Below are 19975 nucleotides of genomic sequence, written 5' to 3'. Positions count from 1 at the left end.
GGTGGTTCCTCATTCTCCCAATGGCTCACTCGCTCAGCTGCAACCTTTCCACACAATCCTGGGCTGAAACATTTAAACAAAGGTCCTCTTCCAGCTCCAGGAAAAAAGGCCTACCTTCAGTACAAAGACCCTGATTCCTGCAGCCCCAGAAAGGCCTCTTCTGCAGTCCTTTAGGGCCAGAGCTTCCCTGGGTCAGAGGCCGTCTCCTCAGCCGTAGAGAAGGGTTGCTCTGAGTGCGAAGGAGGAGGAGGTCCACAGGGCTGAGGGAGGGAAGGCAGTGGGGAAAGGTCAGTGCCAATGGCCATGGAGGGCAGAAGGTGGTAATGCCTAGGAAACTCTTCTGAGTCCCAGCCATTCTAGGAATGAGTGGCAGGAGTGAGTCCAGGGGGCTGAGGGGGTCTCCTTTCCCAAAGCGGGAGGCAAGGACTGGTGGCTCCTCCCCAGCTAGGGCCCAAAGGGAGGGTCTTTTTCCCACCTCTCTCTCCCAGCCCCCAAAGCCCAGCCTCCCCACTGGTTCTGAGTCCCCTGCCTCCCCTTCCTCAGACCCCCACAGACCCCTTCCTTCCTTCCTTCCTTCCTTCCTTCCTTCCTTCCTTCCTTCCTTCCTTCGCCCCAAAATAGAGGGCCAGAGACACAAAGGGACACACTTCCTTCCTTTTGGCCCAAGGGGCCTGGCCTCCTTCTGACTCTGGAGCCTCAGGGAGAGAAAGAGGAGTGTCTCAGTTCAACTGAGGAGGCCTCAGAGAAGGTTCTGGAACATTATTCCCCACAGTCACAAGCAGAAGAAAATGGCCCCTGGAACACAAAATGGCCGCCTCTCCCTCAGCGCTTGGCAGTTGGCAGTTTGAGGCCTTCAGGGAACGCAAAATGGAGGATGAAACGGCCCCAAAGTCAGAAGGGACCCCAAAAACGATTTCTGATCCTAAAGAAAGGTTTTGCTGATGGCACCTGATGGCTGTGAGAACACAAAAAGTCCCCAGACAGGACTTCCAAACCTTAATAACACCTAAACATTTTCCTGATGCTACTGAAAGGAGGAACCTGATCCCCTCCTTAATTACAATCAATAGAGAAAGATTTTAATATTGATATTAAGAGTGCCCATCGTCCACAACCCAGCTCAGGTCTTGACCGCTCAGGGAGGCCAGTCCAGCTGCAGGTGGCCTTCCGTCTGTCTGTCCCTCCGTCCTCCTTTCCTTCTGCATTCCTCCTCTTTTCCCCAGCATCTGCCACTTTCCCAAGAAGGCTGCATCCACACTATAGAAATAAGGCACTTTGACACCGCTTTAACCGCTCAGTGCTATGGAATCCTGGGATTTTACCTTTGGACACTTAGCCTTCTCTGCCAGAGAGCTCTCATGCCACAACAAACTACAAATCTCAGGATTCCATAGGATGGAACCAGGAGAGTTAAAGCGGTTTCAAACCGTATTATTTCTGTAGTGCAGATAAAGCCTAAATTGGTTGTAAAAGGATAGACGCACCCAAGTAGAATTCTTATACTTTTAAAAATGGTTTTGCTTTTTTTGAATATAAGCAGTTTGTTTTTCTTTCTAATCCTTATTCTTCTTGTTGTTGGTTGTTTGTATATTTGTTTGTTTCATTCTTGGTAATATGAGTTATTCTGATCTGTCTCCTTCCTTCTTGCCTGAAAATCTATTAATAAGGAAACTGGGGAGACTTTTAAAACCTCCCAAAGGAGCTCCTTTTGGCCTTTTTTGGGGGGACTAGCCTCCTCTTAGAAGCCAAAGACCGATGTTTGTGAAGAATAAGAATAAGGTTTATATTAAAACTATCCTCCCCATTTCTGATCCTCTTTCAAACTCATGTTCCCCAGAAGGAGCAGAGCTGTGTAATAAGAAAACCTTCTCAGAAAAGACATACAAAGAGACACACAAAAGACACACTTCCTTCCTTTTGGCCCAAGGAGCCTGGCCGCCTTCTGACTTTGTGGCCTCAGGAGACAAAGAGATACCTCTGTTCAACTGAGGTCTCAGAGAAGGTTCTGGAACATTATTCCCCACAGTCACAAGCAGCACAAAATGGCCGCTAGAACACAAAATGGCTTCCAAAACAAAAAATGGCTGCCAGAGCACAAAATGGCCACCAGAACACAAAATGGCTGCCTCTGCCTGAGCGCTTGGCAGTTGACATTTGAGGCCTTCAGGGGAGAGAGAGACTGAGGGGATGAGAGGAAGGAGGTCCTGGAGGGAGGGGGCCTCGGGAGATATAGGGCCTTCCTGAGATATTCGGAATTCGTTTCCTAACAAAGGGGTTTCTGGCCCCATAAAGGATTTGGGGCAAACTGGATCTGAAAGGCAGTAGTAGCCTTTTCTCTTGCCAATGGGATTCATAGTGTATTTCCTGGACTGGATCTCCCAGCATCCACATGGCCAGAAAGAGGAGAGGTCCTTCCCTGCTCTAAGGCCCCCCAATCCCTCTGAACCGAGGACTACAACTCCCATGTCTGTCTGACTGTCTGTCTGTCTTTCTCTCTCTCTCTCTCTTTCTTTCTTTCTTTCTCTCTAGCTGCCTTGTGTTAGTGGTCTTATTGCTCTTGTTGTCGTTGTGTGCCTCCAAGTTGTTTCTGACTTATGGGGACCCTAAGGGAAGCCCTTCGCAGGCTTTTCTTGGCAAGATTTGTCCAGAATCAGTTTTGCAAGTGCCTCCTTCTGAGTCTGAGAGAGTGTGACTTGCCTAAAGTCACTAAGAGGGTTTCCGTGGCCAAGAGGGCATTCGAACCCAGGGCTCCAGGGTCATAGTCCAATGCTCCAGCCACTGAACCACACTGTTTCTTTCTTGAGCCTTTTTGTTTTTTGTGGTGTGGCTCCAAGTCATTGCCAACTTCTGGGGAGCCTCTCTTGGGGTTTTCATGGCAAGAGTTGTTCAGAGGAGGTTTGCCATTGTCTTCCCTGAGGCTGAGAGAATGTGACTTCTTGCCCAAGGGACCCAGCTGGTTTCATGGAGGAGTGGGGCACTGGACTCTGGCCTCCAGAGTTGTAACACAACACTCAAACCACTGCACCACACTGCCTCCCTTTCCCATGTACAACCTGAGAAATAATTGCAGACTTTTTTCTGTTCTTCATGTGTGTCTTCAAGTCGTTTCCAATTTATGGGAACCGTAAGGCAACCTTATCATGGGGTTTCCATGGTAGGTTTCTTCAGAGAGGTGTTGCAATTGTCAACCTCTGAGGCTGAGAGAGTGTGACTTGCCAAGGGTCACCTAAGTCCAAAACACACTGCAGCAATAATCCAATCTGAGAACACTTTAACTGCCCTGGCTCTGTGCTAGTGAATTCTGGGAAATGTAGTTTTGTGAGACATTGAGTCTTCTCTGTCAGAGGGCTCTGGTGCCACAATAAACTCCATTTCCCAGGATTCCCTAGCACTGGGCCAGGGCAGTTAAAGCGCTCTCAAACTGGACTATTGCTGCCGTGTGTTTTGGACCTTTCTTGGCCGCAAACTGTCCATAGCCTGCAATGCATCTCCTAATTATGTTGGCAGTCCCTCCCTCCCAACACTTTCTCATTTCCCCCAAAACCAGCACAAAGCTGGCAGATGGAAAGAGGTTTTAAAGCAGCATTTGAATCTGCCATATTTGTTTTTAAAAGACTAAATGTCCCAAATGCTATTATCAGTTTTGTAGCTATTATTACAGAAAGACGTAGAGTGCAAACTCCTCAAGTACCTTTATTTTCTGGAGTGAGATGGGCTTTTCCAACTGACTCACTGTGATGATCTCCGGTGGTCCAAGCAGCCAAACTGCGGCCCTGTAATAATAATAATAATAATAATAATAATAATAATAATAATAATAGTAGTAGTAGTTTTATATCCCTCTCTTCAGCCAAAAGGCTATCAGAGTGTCTTAAAAATGGTTAATTAGACATTTAGACATTATGGCTCTTAGCCCAGGAGACCCTTAACTTCCTCAAATCCCGCTGCCATCATCCAGTGAATTATAAAAGGGTTTCCCTTAACCTACACTGGGATCAGTTAAGGAACCTTATTTCTACTTCTTTACTGATCTTCCCAAGCATCAACCGATCCAAGACACGTGGAAAAGGAGCGTCGAGTAGTAGATAATCCAAGGAGATATTCATTATAAATAACAAAATATAACTGAAATATAAGTTATACAAGGTATTAATAATCTTGCAGGTACAATATTTGTAAGTATATAATATTCAATTCATACAAGCTATTAAAACAAATAAATAAACCTAAGTGTCCAATTCTGAGACTAACTTCCAAGATCCGCTCTTTAACTCTCTCTCTCTCGATCTCCAACCGACACAATTCCCCCAACTGTCTCTTGGTCTCTCAGGCCTTATATCTCCTTCTCACGGAAGCTTCCAGAAGGACCTTTATCTTGCTCTCTGATTGGTCAAGAGAGCCTTCTGTAGCAGTGATGTCATTCTGCATTTGCATAAACCTCCCTTTACTGCCTGAAGGAGACCTCCATTGACTGGAGCCCAAGGCAAGGCTTGCACCTATTTCCTAATGTTGTTCTTGGTGTCTGCCTCCCAGTTGTTTCCAGGTCTTATGGTGACCTTATGAGAGTCTCTGAAGGGGTTTTCTTGGCAGGTTTCTTCAGAGTGGGTTTCCCATGGCCTTCCTCTGAGGCTGAGAGAGTGTGACTTGCCCAAGGCTTCAGTTGTTTTGGAAGCCTTTTTGCTTTATCTTCTAGAAGGCAGCTGAAGTGTTACTTCTTGCATTGAAGAATGAGAAGAATCTTCTGGCATCCAAAAGGCTAACACTCTCTGGAGTTATGTCTGATAATATGTATATACAGCCAAGGAGAAAGGAGAAGAGGGGCCCTTTCCAGAGGCTCAGGCAAAAGCAAACAGCTGCAGCCTCTCCTAGTTTGCCTCTCCTTCCTCAGAAAGAACCTTGTAGTCTTGATCATATTCTGAGGTTGTTTGGTCCCAGCCTCCCTTTGATCCTCTTGGATCTCTCTCCAAAATCTCAGGGTCCCACAGAAACTCCCAAGAGAGGAGAGGAGGCCTGGCACCCAGAGAAGAGGGGAGGAGGAGGGGGCTTCCTGGCTTCCAGCCCCCATAGCTGACTCCCTACAGAAGACCCTCCAGACCCCCATCCTTGGCTCCAAAATGGGGGCTCTTCCCCTCAGCCATCCTTCTCACAGAAGAACCAAAATTGGGGGTCTCCCATCGCCATCTCGAGGCCCCCACCTTTCCTTTCCTGCCAAGGAAACCCAGAAGGAGCATTTCTTCTTCCTAAGCAGCCAAGGGTCAAAGGCACCAGCCTTCTAGAACCCTATTCAGGCTCCAAGCCAACCGCCAGCCTTTCCCAGAATTCCACACTCTCCCTCCTCCCAGCGGAGGAGACCGGGAGACGGAGCAATGGGTGCAAACTCCAGGAAAAGAGAGTTTATTTTCTTAAACTTGTAATTTCAGTTGTGTCCCTTTATGAGGGAGAAAGAGATATTATTATTATTATTATTATTATTATTATTATTATTAACAACAATTATGATAATTAGTTTCTTGTTCCCAAAACCACAGAGCTTTGTGAAATCTCAAAGACTGTGTTTATCACACGGGGTTCTCCAGGAACTCCTCTTGTTCCTGGGTCTCTATTGGAGTTAAAACTGTGAGACTTTGCAAACGGTGAGATCTGGAGTCAGTCCTGTGCTCAGAAAAGAAAACTCATTTGAAACAAAAGAAGCTTTATTGATGAATCCAGGCAGAAACATCGATGATCTTATGTAAATATATGTGTGTATGTTATATTGTCGATATGTATTTCTATTGTTTAGTGTAGATATATGTTGTTTTAGGGTTTCTATTCTTTTTTCTTTTCCTTATTCTTTATTCTTTATAGATTGTTATACTTTATTCTTAATAAAAATTATTAAATAAAAAAGAAACAAAAAAAAAGCTTTATTGATGAATCCAGGCAGAAACATCCATTAACATCTTTTTGCAAAGTCTGAAGTCCAAAGGAACTTGCTCCCTTCTTAACCCACTCAACCCCTCCCTAAGCCAGCCCCCAATTCCCCAGCTAAAGCAACACAAGCGGAGGTTGCACAGATACGAAGGTTGTCTATACTTCCTTTCCCTTCTCCCAGACAGCCTCACCTTGAAGAGCGGTGTTCCCAAGCCAGCTTCACTCCTCCTTGATAACCAGTCTCCAGCTGCAACCTTATCCCTCTTTCCAAACATCCTCCTTCATCTAAAAGCCACTCCATCTGTCCTTCTATCATTTTCCATTGCGTGCTTTCTATAACCCATCACTCTACACTACCTACTATGAACCACAACTATAACTCCTACTTTAATAACCAAACCCTAATATTTTTACCCTTTGTGACTGAACCCTTATACACTAGTTCTGACACACAATGGGCCAGTCTCAGTCCTTCAGGTATACAGCACCAGTCTGAAGTGACAATTCTCCCATCTCAATCTTTCAGGCAAGGAGAATCAGCCTGAGGTTGCAATAGCTAGTCTTAATCCTTCAGGTAAAGAGCACCACCCTGAAGTCACAATAGTCCCATCTCAATTCTTCAGGCAAGGAACTTGAGGCTGAGATCACAATGGGCCAGTCTCAATCTTCAGGAAAGGAGCATCAAACTGAAGTCACAATGGGCCAGTCTCAATGTTTCAGTCAAGCAGCATCAGCCTCAGGTGCCAATGGTCACATCTCAAACCTTCAGGTAAACAGCATTAGCCTAAATTCACAATGGTCTCATCCCATTGCTACAGGCAAGGAGCATCAGCCTGAGGTCACAATGGGCCAGTTTCATTCAGGTAAAGAGCACCAGCTTGAAGTCACAATATGTCATGAATCCCTTTATTTATGCATTTATTCATTTTGGGATTCATGCCATAAGGGTTATAGCAGGGGTAGGCAACCTACGGCCCGGGGGCCGGATGCGGCCCGGCGAGGCCTTGGGACCGGCCCCAGCCCGGTCCTGCTGCCAATTGCCACCAGGGCCTTTGGGGGGCAATTGTCTATAGAAGCGTCAGAAACATGCATTTATATTAACATTTTTTAAAAAAACAGCAAATTTTTTCGCGTGTCTTCAATTTTAAAAAAGTGTCCTCCATTTGAAAATTTTGTTCTACATTTGTCCCAGTTTATTTATATATTTAATTTTATTTTTTTTAAAAATTATTCAATTATTTATTTTTTGGCTTTGGCCCCCCAGTTGTCTGTGGGACAGCAACCCGGCCCCTGGCTCAAAAAGGTTGCCTACCCCTGGGTTATAGGTTTAGATTAGAGTTGAGATAGATGGGATTTATGGGGGGTTAAATTAATATGTTTTAATATGTACTTTAATAGAAGATACTAGAAAGAGGTAGAGAGATCATGGCTAAAGAATGTGCTTCTTTGCTAGGACTGGAATGTGTGGGAATCACCCTTCTAACAGAGGCTTGAGTTTAAAAGACTGTCTCTGTAAAAGGAGGAGGAACCTAGAGAGTTATGGATATTTTATATTATATTATGTTGCTATGAGCTTATGTTATATTTTCATATGGTATCATATTATGTGAAGATTGATAGGATTTTGTATTATAGATAGCTATATATATTGGTAAACTATAATGTTAATGAATACTGTTGTGTGGCTGAGTTGTTTGGTCCAAGGCCACAGGTGCAGTGGTTGAGAAAAGGCACATGAGAGCTTCATTGCTTTTAGAAAAGCTGCCAGAATCCCAGATGGGAGGACACTGCGCAGAAAAGGGCAGGAGAACGCTGTGCGGGAAAGGGCTACCCAATTAATTAGCTTTATTGGTAAACGGAGTGGGATGGATTCATATGCTTATAAAAGGGGTATGTTTATACTTTCTTTCATTCCTGACAAAAAAGTCACTTCCATTACATGTATCTTCTTCTTCAATAAAAGCTCTTCCTTTTCAATCTACTGCCTTTTGTGTTGCAAGAGGGGCTGCAGTTAGGAGCCTGACAGATATCTCTCTCCCTTTCCATTCACCCTGCTATCCCAAAAGAGCTGGAGAGCATACCAAACCAACCACAGAACCTTTCCCTGCTCTTGTGTAATGCCAGGTCAGTCAAAAATAAAACGCACATAGTCATGATCTCCTACTGGACCAAAAGGCTGACCTCGCTTGTTTCAGGGAGACCTGGCTGCGTGATGATAGCTCAGCCACCTGGGATCGGGCCTCACCAGCCGGGATCTATACCTATACCACAGATATAGGATGGGAGACACATGGCTGAATGAAAGTACATGTGAAAGGGATCTAGGAGTCCAAGTAGACAATAAGTTGAACACGAGTGAACGATGCGGCAGCTAAAAAGGCCAATGCAATTTTAGGCTGCATCAATAAAAGTATAGTGTCTAGATCAAGAGAAGTAATTGTGCCATTGTATTCTGCTCTGGTCAGGTCCCACCTGGAATACTGTGTCCAGTTCTGGACCCCACAATTCAAAAAGGACATTGAGAAACTGGAGTGTGTCCAAAGGAGGGCGACTAAAATGGTGAAAGGTCTGGAAACCTTGCCCTATGAGGAACGACTTAGGGAGCTGGGGATGTTTAGCCTGGAGAAGAGAAGGTTAAGAGGTGATATGATAGCCCTGTTTAAATATTTGAAAGGATGTCATATTGAGGAGGGAGCAAGCTTGTTTTCTGCTGCTCCAGAGAACAGGACTCAGAACAATGGATGCAAGCTACAGGAAAAGAAATTCCACCTCAACATTAGGAAGAACTTCCTGACAGTAAGGGCTGTTTGACAGTGGAACACACTTCCTTGGAGTGCAGTGGATTCTCCTTCCTTGGAGGTCTTTAAGCATAGGCTGGATGGCCATCTGTTGGGGATGCTTTGATTTGGATTTCCTGCATGGCAGGGAGTTGGACTGGATGGCCCGTGTGGTCTCTTCCAACTCTATGATTCTATGATTTTATGATCTCTGTCAGTGAGCTGGTAAGGGGAGTGCCTTTGGTCCATAAAGACACTCTTGCCTTGAGCAGGATACTTATCCGTATGATGGACCACTTCAAATGTATTTACCTCAGCTTAAAGACTAGAGAAAGTCTGGGGAATCTGTTGGTTTACCGTCCTCCCTGTTCCTTAACAGACTCCCTAGCCAAGCTGACACAACTGGTCTCTGAGCTGCTGCTGGAGTAGCCTAGGCTTTTGGTCCTGGCCGACCGCAACATCTCCCTCGAGGCCCCTCCTCAGCATGCGCAGGGATTGACATGGCCTAGGTACTGCTGCTGCTGTTGCTGCTTATTCCGCTGGCATCCTTTGCGGGAAAGGAAGGTATGCATCAGGGATTCAGCGGCCTCCCCTTCCTTCTCTCTTTTCTTCCTTTGAGAAGAAAGCAATGGAGCCCAAGGTGCAGAGCTGGACTCAGGAGGGAAAAGAAGGAAAGGGAGGCTCTGCTTTGGAAATAAAGCTCTCTCTGTTTATCCTGTATGTTTGCCTCTGCTGTTCTTATGGATGGGAATGGAGCTGAGGACTGAGGAGAGAATAAAGGGTCAGTTTTGTGCATCAAAGAGTCCAGTGTGTTGAAATAGCAAAGAAGTTTATTGAGAACACATAGTCGGGAATTCACTGTTTAAGCCATAACTGCCCACTGCATACCAAACAATACATTCAAACCCCAAAACCTAAGACTCCACCCTCTTCCAATCCTAGCCCCCACCTCCAATTCCCACAGTGTCTGCCCCACAGGAAACAAGGTCCCCTTTGCCATCCCCAGAAACTAGACCCCTTTCTGTTAATACTGGCCTCCAACTTTCTTCAGCCAACATCCCACACATTGCAAAAGCTATAATTCCCATAACTATTCTAGACAGCTGCAACAAATCCCAGCCCCCCCCCCCTATCTAGCTAATCTATACCATGACCCACAATCCCCAGCCAAATTTACAACCCAAAGCAACTATCTATACTCTTAGCAATTAAAATCTAAACTTAACAAACTACAACTTTAAAACACAAAGAGACATATGGACAGACAATCCTTACAAACAAAATCACAAGGGCTTTTCTTAGCAACACTGACTTAAAATATTTTATATTCCTTACTGACAAAAATAATGTTAGTTTACTCCTGAGATCTGTATGGCTTCTCCCCTGTGTGGACTCTCTGATGTGTCACTAGGTGTGACTTCTGAGAAAAACATTTCTCACAATGCTGGCATTTGTATGGCTTCTCTCCTGTGTGGACTCTCTGATTTGTCACTAGGTCTGACTTCAAATAAAAACATTTCCCACAATGCTGGCATTTGTAAGGCTTCTCTCCTGTGTGGATTCTCTGATGTCTCACTAAGTCTCCCTTCAAATAAAAACATTTCCCACAATGCTGGCATTTGTATGGCTTCTCTCCTGTGTGGATTCTCTGATGTCTCACTAGGCTTAACCTCCAAGAAAAACATTTCCCACAGTGCTGGCATTTGTATGGCTTCTCTCCTGTGTGGACTCTCTGATGTCTCACTAAGTCTCCCTTCAAAGAAAAACAGTTGCCACAATGCTGGCATTTGTATGGCTTCTCTCCTGTGTGGACTCTCTGATGTGTCAGTAGGTACGACTTCGAGGAAAAACATTTTCCACAATGCTGGCATTTATATGACCTCTTTGCTGTGTGGACTCTCTCATGTCTAAAATGTTCTTCTGTAAAAAAGGACAATGACAGTTAAGACTGAAAATCAGACTTAAGAGAAGAGGGTGTTACCCCATGATTTAGCCCTCATTAACCCCTCCTTAATTGAAATTAAATTAATCAAGTTGCTGTGAGTAACCCAAGCATGGCCCTGCTGCTTATGCTCCTAAATCCATGGAATGATTGTCTCCTTACTCATAGGAGCTAGTAAAGAAGAGACTGGATGGGGACTGCCTTTAGGAAATCAGTGGAAGCAGATAGTCAAAGGACTGTTGAAACAATATTCCATGAAACATGTGCAAAAATACTTTGATTGATAGGTGGCATCATATCCTGTGAGACTGCCATAGAGTTCTGAGTTAGAGCACATTTCATGATGCAAGCTACCTGCAGAGGTCACTACATACTTTTTGGCACCAGAATATGACTCATAGCCAATACAGTATACAGCTCACATGCGGATTGGTGTGGATCGGATTGTAGTTGTGTGTAGAAGAGATGATGAAGTTCATGGAAGTCGGAGAGGAAAGCTTGCAAAAATTTGTATTAATCTGTAACTCAAGATAGAGAACCTCCAAGGATTTCAATGAAATCAACTGTGTTTGTGACTTACTTTTAAGTGTGAAAAGTGGTCAGTGCATTGCCAATATCTATATCAGGATATTTGCTTCCGTACTCTGCTATGTTATTGTTGAGTTGCATCTAAGAGCATCACCCTCAGATTGTGCTGTATATTGGCTTGTGAACACGATCAGAATTCACAGCCAAGAAGGACCTGAGAGCCATTGTGCTAATGCTTTTTGTCTGAGATATTTGCACCAAGCACCGATTGCATTCAATTTGGTTTCAGACCATTCTTCCCCCTGGAAACATTCTAAAGCAATATAAACCTTGTTGCCCTCAATCAACAATTCCAGTGTGTGTGTGTGTGTGTGTGTGTGTATCTGCCCTGACTGGCTGTTCTTTGACGTCAGTCCAATTACAGACAGACAGACAGACAGTCGGTTTACATGGCTAAGCACCTCAATGCACTCGCCAACCCCACTTGTTGCAGGAGCTCCTGACTTCTCTTCCCATTTCAAACCCTTAGCAATTGGAATAAAGATCCACCTAGATAAAGTATTACCATTGTGAAAGTCTTACATCTCTTCTCCACTTCCACCTGTTATCTAGTTCTTGTGCGTGTGTGTGAATGCTTATGTGTGTGTGTGTATTTTGCTTTTCATCTAAATAAAACATAAAAACCTATTTCAAATGCCTTTGCAGTTCTGTGGGCTTCCAGGCGTGGTATAGTTGGGATGAATCCTGAGGTCGCTCTTGCCCCAACCAAACTATATATCTCCTTTCAGATAAGCTAATTTCTTTCAGCTCTATGATTCTATGTTATAGATGAAGGGAAGTAATAGTGCAACTCTATTCTGCTTTGGTCAGGCCCTCACTTGGAATACTGTGTCCACTTCTGGTCACCATAATTCAAAAAGGATGTTGAGAAGCTGGAGTCTATCCAAAGGAGAGCAATGAAAATGGTGAAGGATCTGGAAACAATCAAGCCCTATGAGGAGTGGCTTAGGGAGCTGGGAATGTTTAGCCTGGAGAAGAGAAGGTTAAGAGTGGATATGTGAGCCCTGTTCAACTACTTGAAGAGTTACTGAGGATGGAGCAAGCTTGCTTTCTGTTGCTCTAGAGTAGGGTTGCTATGCCATGAATTTAGGCGGGACAATCCCGGGTTTTGGCCTCCTGTCCTCCAGCCTGCCGCCCTTGTCTTCCAGCCCACTAACCTCCATTTTGGCCTTCTTCCCAGCCCTTGGAAGCACGGCCGGACGTCCCTCCCCTTCCCGGCCTCGCAGCCAATTAGAGAGGCTTCTGGATGGGTAAAGAGGCGGGACCTCCAGCCGCAAAGGCCAATGGGACCTGTAGTTGCAAGATGCCCTGCCCCTTCCCAGCCTCACAACCAATCAGAGAGGCGTCCTGGGAAGGGACCTCCCGTCGCAATGGCTTGTAGTCGCCAGTAGGAACCCACTGTGATTACAAGCCCCAGCGGTCATTGCGACCGGAAGTTCCGCCCCTGGAAGCCTCTCTGATTGGTTGCGCGGCTGGGAAGGGGGGGTGTCCACCCCACCCCGGTTTAGCCCAAGAAGAATATGGCAACCCTACTCTAGAGCAAAGGACATAGAACAATGGTCAGAAGCCACAGGAAAAGAGGTTCTACCTAAACTTTAGAAGGAACTTATTGAAAGTAAGAGTTATGCCACAGTGGAATATTACCCCTCAGAGCAGGGTGGCATCTCATTATTATTATTATTATTATTATTAATTGTTAAAGTTCACCTCCTTTGAAAGTCTGTAAAGGCCTTTAAACAAAGGCTGGGTGGCCATCTGTCGGGGATGCTTTCAATGTGTTTCCTGCATGGCAAGGGGTTGAACCAGATGGTCCTTGTGGTCTATTCCAGATCTAAAGTGGAATCATAGTGCCATGATAATGTAGAATGAAAGGGCCCTCAGTCTTCATAGTAAGGGCAATGAATTCAGCTTCCTTACCCACAGAGGCCACATTCTCGTAATTCTCCATTATCACATAATTGTACATAAGTCTCTGCTTCTTCGTCAGCAGTTTCCATTCATCCTCAGTGAAATATACTGCCACATCCGCAAAGGTCACCTACAATAAAAAATAGCCCTTATCCAGAGAATGACTAGTAAAAGGGGAGGGAGAAGCACATGATGCATCCCAAAAATTATTTGATCACCTCAGAATTTTGTCCAGGAAATAAACTTTTAATTCTGTTAGCAAGAGAAAAGCTACTGCCTTTTAGACCCAGTTTGTCTCGAATTCTTTCAATGTAATATACAATATAATCAACAATATAATTTAGACCATGGCTGGGATATTGATGGTCGATTAGGATACTGACTATCCCAACACGTATAGTACATTTGGCTTCCAAAGATTATTGTGCATTTAGCCATTTGTTGCCAAATTTCAGAGGCAAAGGTCATTTCTAAAAAGCAGTTCTGGGGAGCACTGTGGGCTTGAGGGCCATGGGGCCACCCCCAATTTAGATCCAGAGTCATTCTCTCATATTCCCAACATTTCACAGATGGAAAAACAAGACACATGTGGACAAGCAATGCCAGAAAGTGGTGAAGATGGTCAAAGTTGTTTATGAGGAAGATCACACAAGCAGGGAAGGGCACAGCACTTCACTTTTGCCTCAGACTCCTAGCAAGGACATGTCCCTGCCCCCTTCTTTCTTCTCCTCTCCCCACTTTTGAGTTGATGGGGTGCAAACTCCTTGGCATTCATTATGGAGAAATTGGAGTCAGCTGAAGAAGGGAGAAAGTGGGAGGAGGAGAGAGAAACCAGGACATTTTAAAAGCCCCCCAAATAATGGGGTGACAGAGGATTAACCAGGACTGTGTCTGCCAAACTCGGATATTATTGTATATGACACACCAGAGAGTCCACACAGGAGAGAAGCCATACAAATGCCAGCATTGTGGGAAAGGTTTTTCTCGGCAGTCAAGCCTAATGACACACCAGAGAATCCACACAGGAGAGAAACCATACAAATGCCAGCATTGTGGGAAAGGTTTTTCTTGGAAGTCAGACCTATTGAACCATCAGAGAATCCACACAGGAGAGAAGCCATACAAATGCCAGCATTGTGGGAAATGTTTTTCTGGGAAGTCAAACCTAGTGAGACATCAGAGAGTCCACACAGGAGAGAAGCCATACAAATGCCAGCATTGTGGGAAATGTTTTTCTTGGAGGTCAGGCCTATTCAATCACCAGAGAGGCTACACAGGAGAGGAGCCACACAAATCCAAGCAGTGAAGGAACATTATTTTTGTTTTTTAATAATCTTTATTAAATTTTACAATAAAAAGTACAGAAATCAAGAAGATTGACAAAATTTCAAATAAAGTTTTAAAGTTATGGTTTGTTAAGTTTAGGTTTTAATTGCTACTAGTATAGACAATTGTTTTGGGTTATAAATTTGACTGGGGATTATGGACTGTGGTTTAGGTTAGTTAGAGGGGGGCTGGGATTTGTTGCAGCTATCTAGAATAGCAATGATAGCATTTGGAATTTGTGGGATTTTAGCCAAAGAAAGTTGGGGACCGGTAGTAACAGAAAGGGAGCTAGTTTCTTCAAATGTCTGGGGCAGGGAGAGATTGTGCTTGTGAGAAGGATGGCAAAGTGGGGCTCATAGTGGGGGATAGATGATGGGAATTGTAGGTGGGGGCTGGGTTTGGTAGAAGGTGGAGTTTTAGGTTTTGAGGTTTCAATATATTCTGGCAGTTCTGGCTTAAACATATTTCTGATATGTGTTTTCAATAAAGGTCTTTGCTGTTTCAACACACTGGATTCTTTGATGCACAGAAATTGTGAATATGCACAAAACTGACACTTTCTTCTCTCCTCAATCCTCAGCTCCATTCCTAGCTGTAAGAACAGCAGAGACAAACACACATCTATCTATCTATCTATCTATCTATCTATCTATCTATCTATCTATCTACAGTATACACAGAGAGACTATTTCCAAAGCAAAGCCTTCCTTTCCTGCCTTTCCTGGGCTCCACTGCAGCCTCTTCAAAATCTCCTCAAAAGAAGGAAGGAAGGAACAAAAGGAGGGAGGGAGGGAGGGGAGGCTGCTGGACCCCAGTACACTCCTTCCCTTCCCTCAAAGGCCGCCAGTGGAATAACAGCAGCAGCAGTAAGGCCCTGGTGATACCTGCACATGATCAGAAGGGGCCTTTGGATGTATGCGCGCATGCGCAGTCTCAGACCTGAAGCCATTGCTGCCCTCACAGTCTGAGGGATGGAAATGGGGGACAACCCTCGTTCCTTTAGAACAATGGCTTGAGGATCTTCTGGCGGGGGGGGGGGGGCTTGGGGATAACAAGAAGGAAGGAAGCCCCTTTTTCCTCAAAGAAAGGCAGCTGGGGGGTGCCAGGCCTCCTCTCTCTCTTTCCATCCCTGCCTCCTCCGAGGAGGACTCCTTGGGGCCCAGGTACTTAGGGGGTTATTATGAGAAAAGAGGGCGGGGGTCCCTTAGAGAGAGACATGGCCATGGAGGGGATCATTATCCAAATATACAAAGGTCTTTGAGGAGCTCCCTCCCTCCTGGAAAGTGGAGCAGAGGAAATACCCTGGAATAATGTGTCCAGTTCTGGGCACCATAATTTAAAAAGGATGTGGAGAAAGTGGAGCATGTCCAAAGGAGTGTGACTAAAATGGTGAAGGGTCTGGAAACCATGCCCTATGAAGAACACCTTAGTGAACTGGGGGTGTTCAGCCTAGAGAAGAGACGGTTAAGAGGTGATATGATAGCCCTGTTTAAATACTTGAAGGGATGTAATCTTGAGGAGGGAGGAAACTTGTTTTCTAATGCTCCAGAGACTTGGACAAGCTCCAAGAAAAGAGATTTCACCTCAAAGTTAGGAAGAAGGAACTGACAGAGCTGTACAAGACTGGAACACACTCCTTCCTCAGAGCGCAGTCAAGTCTCCTTCCTCAGAGGTCTTTAAACAGAGGCTGGATGGCCATCTGTCGGGGATGCTTTGGCATAATAGGGTTGGACTGGATGGCCGTTGTGGTCTCTTCCAACTCTTTGATTCTATGAATCCATGAGTATATACAGTATATCCCCCAGAATTCCAAAGCATGGATCTGTCAATCTGCATTAATCCTACAGTGTAGGTGCAGCCTTTATTATCTGTCTTTTATTGCCCTTTGTCCATAAAAGCAAGAAGGGGAATGGCCTCTGCCTGCATTGAGATCCTTCACTATCATCTTAACTGAGAAGCTCTACAGACCACCCCTAAGGGACGGCCTGCAGTCGCCCCTTTTTCTGATTGATCAGGGCTACAGCAGGCTCACCCTGTGGCCCTGATCTGGCCTTTCAAGGGTGAGAAAAGGAGCCACAAAAAGCAGCTCCCTTTTGCGCCCTCAAAAGGGCACCATAGCTGCATTGCCACAGCTATGCAGCACTCGTTTGGGGCTGCGTCATGTGGAGCAGCACATGGCATCAGGGCGTCCTGGGAGGCAGAGTTGGGCATGCATTGTGAGGACACTATGCCCTGACACCGCCCCTATGCCGGCCTTAATAGCCGTTGTGTACAGGGCCTGAGTGGCATCAGAGGCAGCATGTAGGCCTGTAGTTGTTGAGCACAAGTTTATGACCCTGGAGACCAGGGTTCGAATCGTAGCCCAACCAAGAAAGCCACTAAGTGACCGTAGTCAGGCTACGCCTCAGAGGATGATCTCTCTCAGCCTCAGAGGATGATCAAGGCAAAGCCCCTCTGAAGAAATTTGACAAGAAACCTCCTGATAGGATCGCCATAAGTCAGAAATGACTTGAAGGCACACAACAACAGTTATTTATTCGTTTATTGTAACCTAAAACATAACATAAACATGACATGACATACAAAATGACATAAAATATATAATAAGAATTCCTTTCATTCTTTCTCTCCTTCCTAAGATATCTATGCTTGGTGTTTATACATATTTTTGGTAATGTTCCTTCCTTATATACACATGATAATAGATAATAATAAAGGCTGCACCTACAATGTAGAATCAATGCTGTTACTTATATACAAATGATTTTTGGATCTATCTTAAATATATGGATCATCCCAAATTCTGAATAACTATACAACAGCTTCTCTTACTTAATCCTGAAAACCAACAGTTGACATTTCTCCCAACATGTTACTTAAATATTTCATTACCAGTTCCCAAATACTGACAAGTTTCCCTAGGCTTTCAGGTTTCATGGCTTTTATATGGGGTAGATGTATTAGATAATGCGTTTTCACTTTTGTATGTTTTTAACCTTAATTTTATACTGTTTTAATGGTCTTATTTTAAATTGGTTTTTTAAAATTGTTTTAAAGGCGTTTTCTCTTGAGAGCCGCCTTGGGAGAAAGGCGCTGTATAAATAAATAAACAAATGCATGAGACATATCCATTTGTCTATTTCAGCCATTTCCAATAGTTTTAATGACCAATCTTGCTCCAAAAGGATTGAACTCTTTCCATTTCGATGCTATTAAGATTCTGGCTACCAATGTCACATAACTCAATATCTCAGCATCTCTGCCGGACGAAGAAGCCAGTGAAGCTTTGAAAGTTTGCACAATGCAACTTTTTCCCCATTTTGGGAGTCCAATAAAGGTATATATTTTGTATTGTGGACAAGTCTTGGTTTCCAAATCTTTGATCATCTTCACTCATCCTTTTCTGGAGACATTATTCCAGCTTGTCCACATCCTCTTGAATCGTGGTGCCAAGAACTGGACACAGGATTCCAGGGAGGCTTGACCAGAGCAGAATAAAATGGCACTATTACTTCCTATGATCTAGAGTCCTGCTGATTCAGCCTGGAATCATACTAGCTTTTCTGGCTGCTGCTCCACACTGTTGACACGTTTAGCTTGGTGTCTACTAAGACCCCAAGATCCGTTTCACAAGTGCTCTTTTCAAGCAAGGTGTCACCCATCCTAAGCTGAGCCTGTCATACTTTGGACATGCCACGAGAAGACCTGAATCACTAGAAAAAGACAACAAAGCTTGGCAAGGTAGACCACGGGAGCCAGGGTGCAGTAGTGGACTCCTCCTGCCCTTCCCCTGGCCTCCAGTTGTGGACGATGGATCTGGAGACCAGGGTTCAAATCCCCGCTCGGCCATGTAAACCCATTGGGTGATCTTGGGCAAGTCATACGCTCTCAGCCTCAGGGGAAGGCCATGGCAAACCTCCTCTGAACAAATCTTACAAGAAAACCCCATGATAGGCTCAACTTGGGGTCACCATAACACCCTGCATTTTGCATTGCCTTGGCCTCCTTTGCGGTGATGGCAAACATTTCTAGGTCCGAGTGGCGGGGGTGGGGCTTCTGCCCTCTGTGGGTGGGACTTCTGCCATCCATGGGCAGGGCTTCCACTATCGGAGGCGGGGCTTCCAGGGCAGGAAGAGACAGCTAGAAGCCAGGGGAAATTAGGGGGTTGATGGGCACATGCTGTTGCTCCTGCTCCTCCTGCCCTTCCCCTGGCCTCCAGCTGTCTCTCAGCTGGGGGAGAGTAGGGGCCCATGGTGGGGAGGAGCAATGGGCCCGTGCCCCTGCTGCCCTCCGCGAGGCTTTGCCAGTCCTGAGGTCTACTTCCAGGGACCACTGGATTTGATTCAAATTTCTGCATGTGTTTCGCTTCAAATTGCTTTAAAAGGCTGCTGGCTCTTCTCTTTTAATTTGCCATATTTTAAAATACAGATTAAGCCCACTTAAATCACTCTTGTCTTAAATTGCATTGCCATCGTGTGGCACCTGTGAGACTAATTGAGCAAAAGAAGCTGAAGCATAAACTTTTGTAGACTTGGTCTCTGTCCTCAAATGCATGGAGTCAACAGGTGCCCAAGAAAGACCTTAGATCCTTCCGGAGCACCCTCTCACTCCTTGCATCTGCCGAAGGAGATCAAGTCTACAAAAGCTGATGCTAAAACTTATTTCGAAGGCAAAAGACCTGGTCCAGCTCCTCTTGGCTTCTCCACTGGGTTTTTGGCACAACTGGCCTCACTTGTATCTTTCACACAGTCCTTTTTCTCCTCCATTTCTGGACTAAATTCAGCAGGTAGTGAACTCGGGCTTGGAGCTGCTTCTCCTGTGGCCTTTTGTATCTCTCAACTAACATGACCTTTGGATGGGAAAATAAAGAACAAAAAGAAAAGAAAATCTCACATAGTTTTTAATTAAAATTCCCTGCCGGAGCAGGAGAAACAAGAGTTGGAAGGCGAGAGTCTGAACCTGATGTGAACTTTGTTTTCTGGGGGAAGGTTGTAAGTGGCACATCTGGTTCACATGGTCATCAGGGTATTACTGGTTGTTCTTTTGTAATTGGAAAACAACAATATATGCTCTTTGATTGCAGTTTTTCTCCTTCTCATTCTGTATTAATAAACATAACACTGAGAAATAACAGACACGTAAAGGTAATGATGCAATAAACAAACAAATGAGTTTCGACAACGATTTCCAAATCATGTCAGATAGGAAAACCCAGCAAGACAAATCATTTGGACCTGTGTACCTTTCTACAAACAGATGCAGGAGGTTTAAAGGGAGATGTGTCTATTTTTGTTTACATGTGCAATGCAGATATCCCAAATCTCCAACAAAAATGTTGTATAATCAAATATTCTCTTGTATCTGGGAAATGTCTAATTAACAATTTGTAAGCCACTCTGATAGCCTTGGTTGAAAGCGGGGTATAAGTAAATTATCATCATCATCATTATTATTATTATTAGTTGTGTGTTTATTTTGGTAAGGAATTCACTTTATATACTTTTTTCCCAGTATTGATTGG

The 19975-nt window shown here is 44.7% G+C and overlaps 1 protein-coding gene across 1 annotated transcript; it reads right to left on the bottom strand.

Moving 5' to 3' along the window:
* Nucleotides 1–9957: 9957 nt before the first annotated feature.
* Nucleotides 9958–19071, bottom strand: LOC149287721 (uncharacterized). Its single transcript, XM_089492574.1, has 4 exons — nucleotides 19063–19071; nucleotides 18451–18594; nucleotides 13138–13258; nucleotides 9958–10610 (listed from the first exon to the last, which is right to left on the bottom strand). The coding sequence occupies exons 1-4, from the start codon at nucleotides 19069–19071 to the stop codon at nucleotides 10045–10047; spliced, it is 840 nt and encodes a 279-aa protein (XP_089348700.1). The 3' UTR covers nucleotides 9958–10044.
* Nucleotides 19072–19975: the final 904 nt, after the last annotated feature.

The sequence above is a fragment of the Sceloporus occidentalis genome, unplaced genomic scaffold (assembly GCF_023333645.1).
Source record: "Sceloporus occidentalis isolate IW3139 unplaced genomic scaffold, rSceOcc1.0.p SCAF_57, whole genome shotgun sequence".
In the NCBI taxonomy this organism is placed as follows: domain Eukaryota; kingdom Metazoa; phylum Chordata; class Lepidosauria; order Squamata; family Phrynosomatidae; genus Sceloporus; species Sceloporus occidentalis.
Note: the sequence above shows the minus strand (reverse complement) of the source record. Positions and strands in the feature narration are given on the sequence as shown.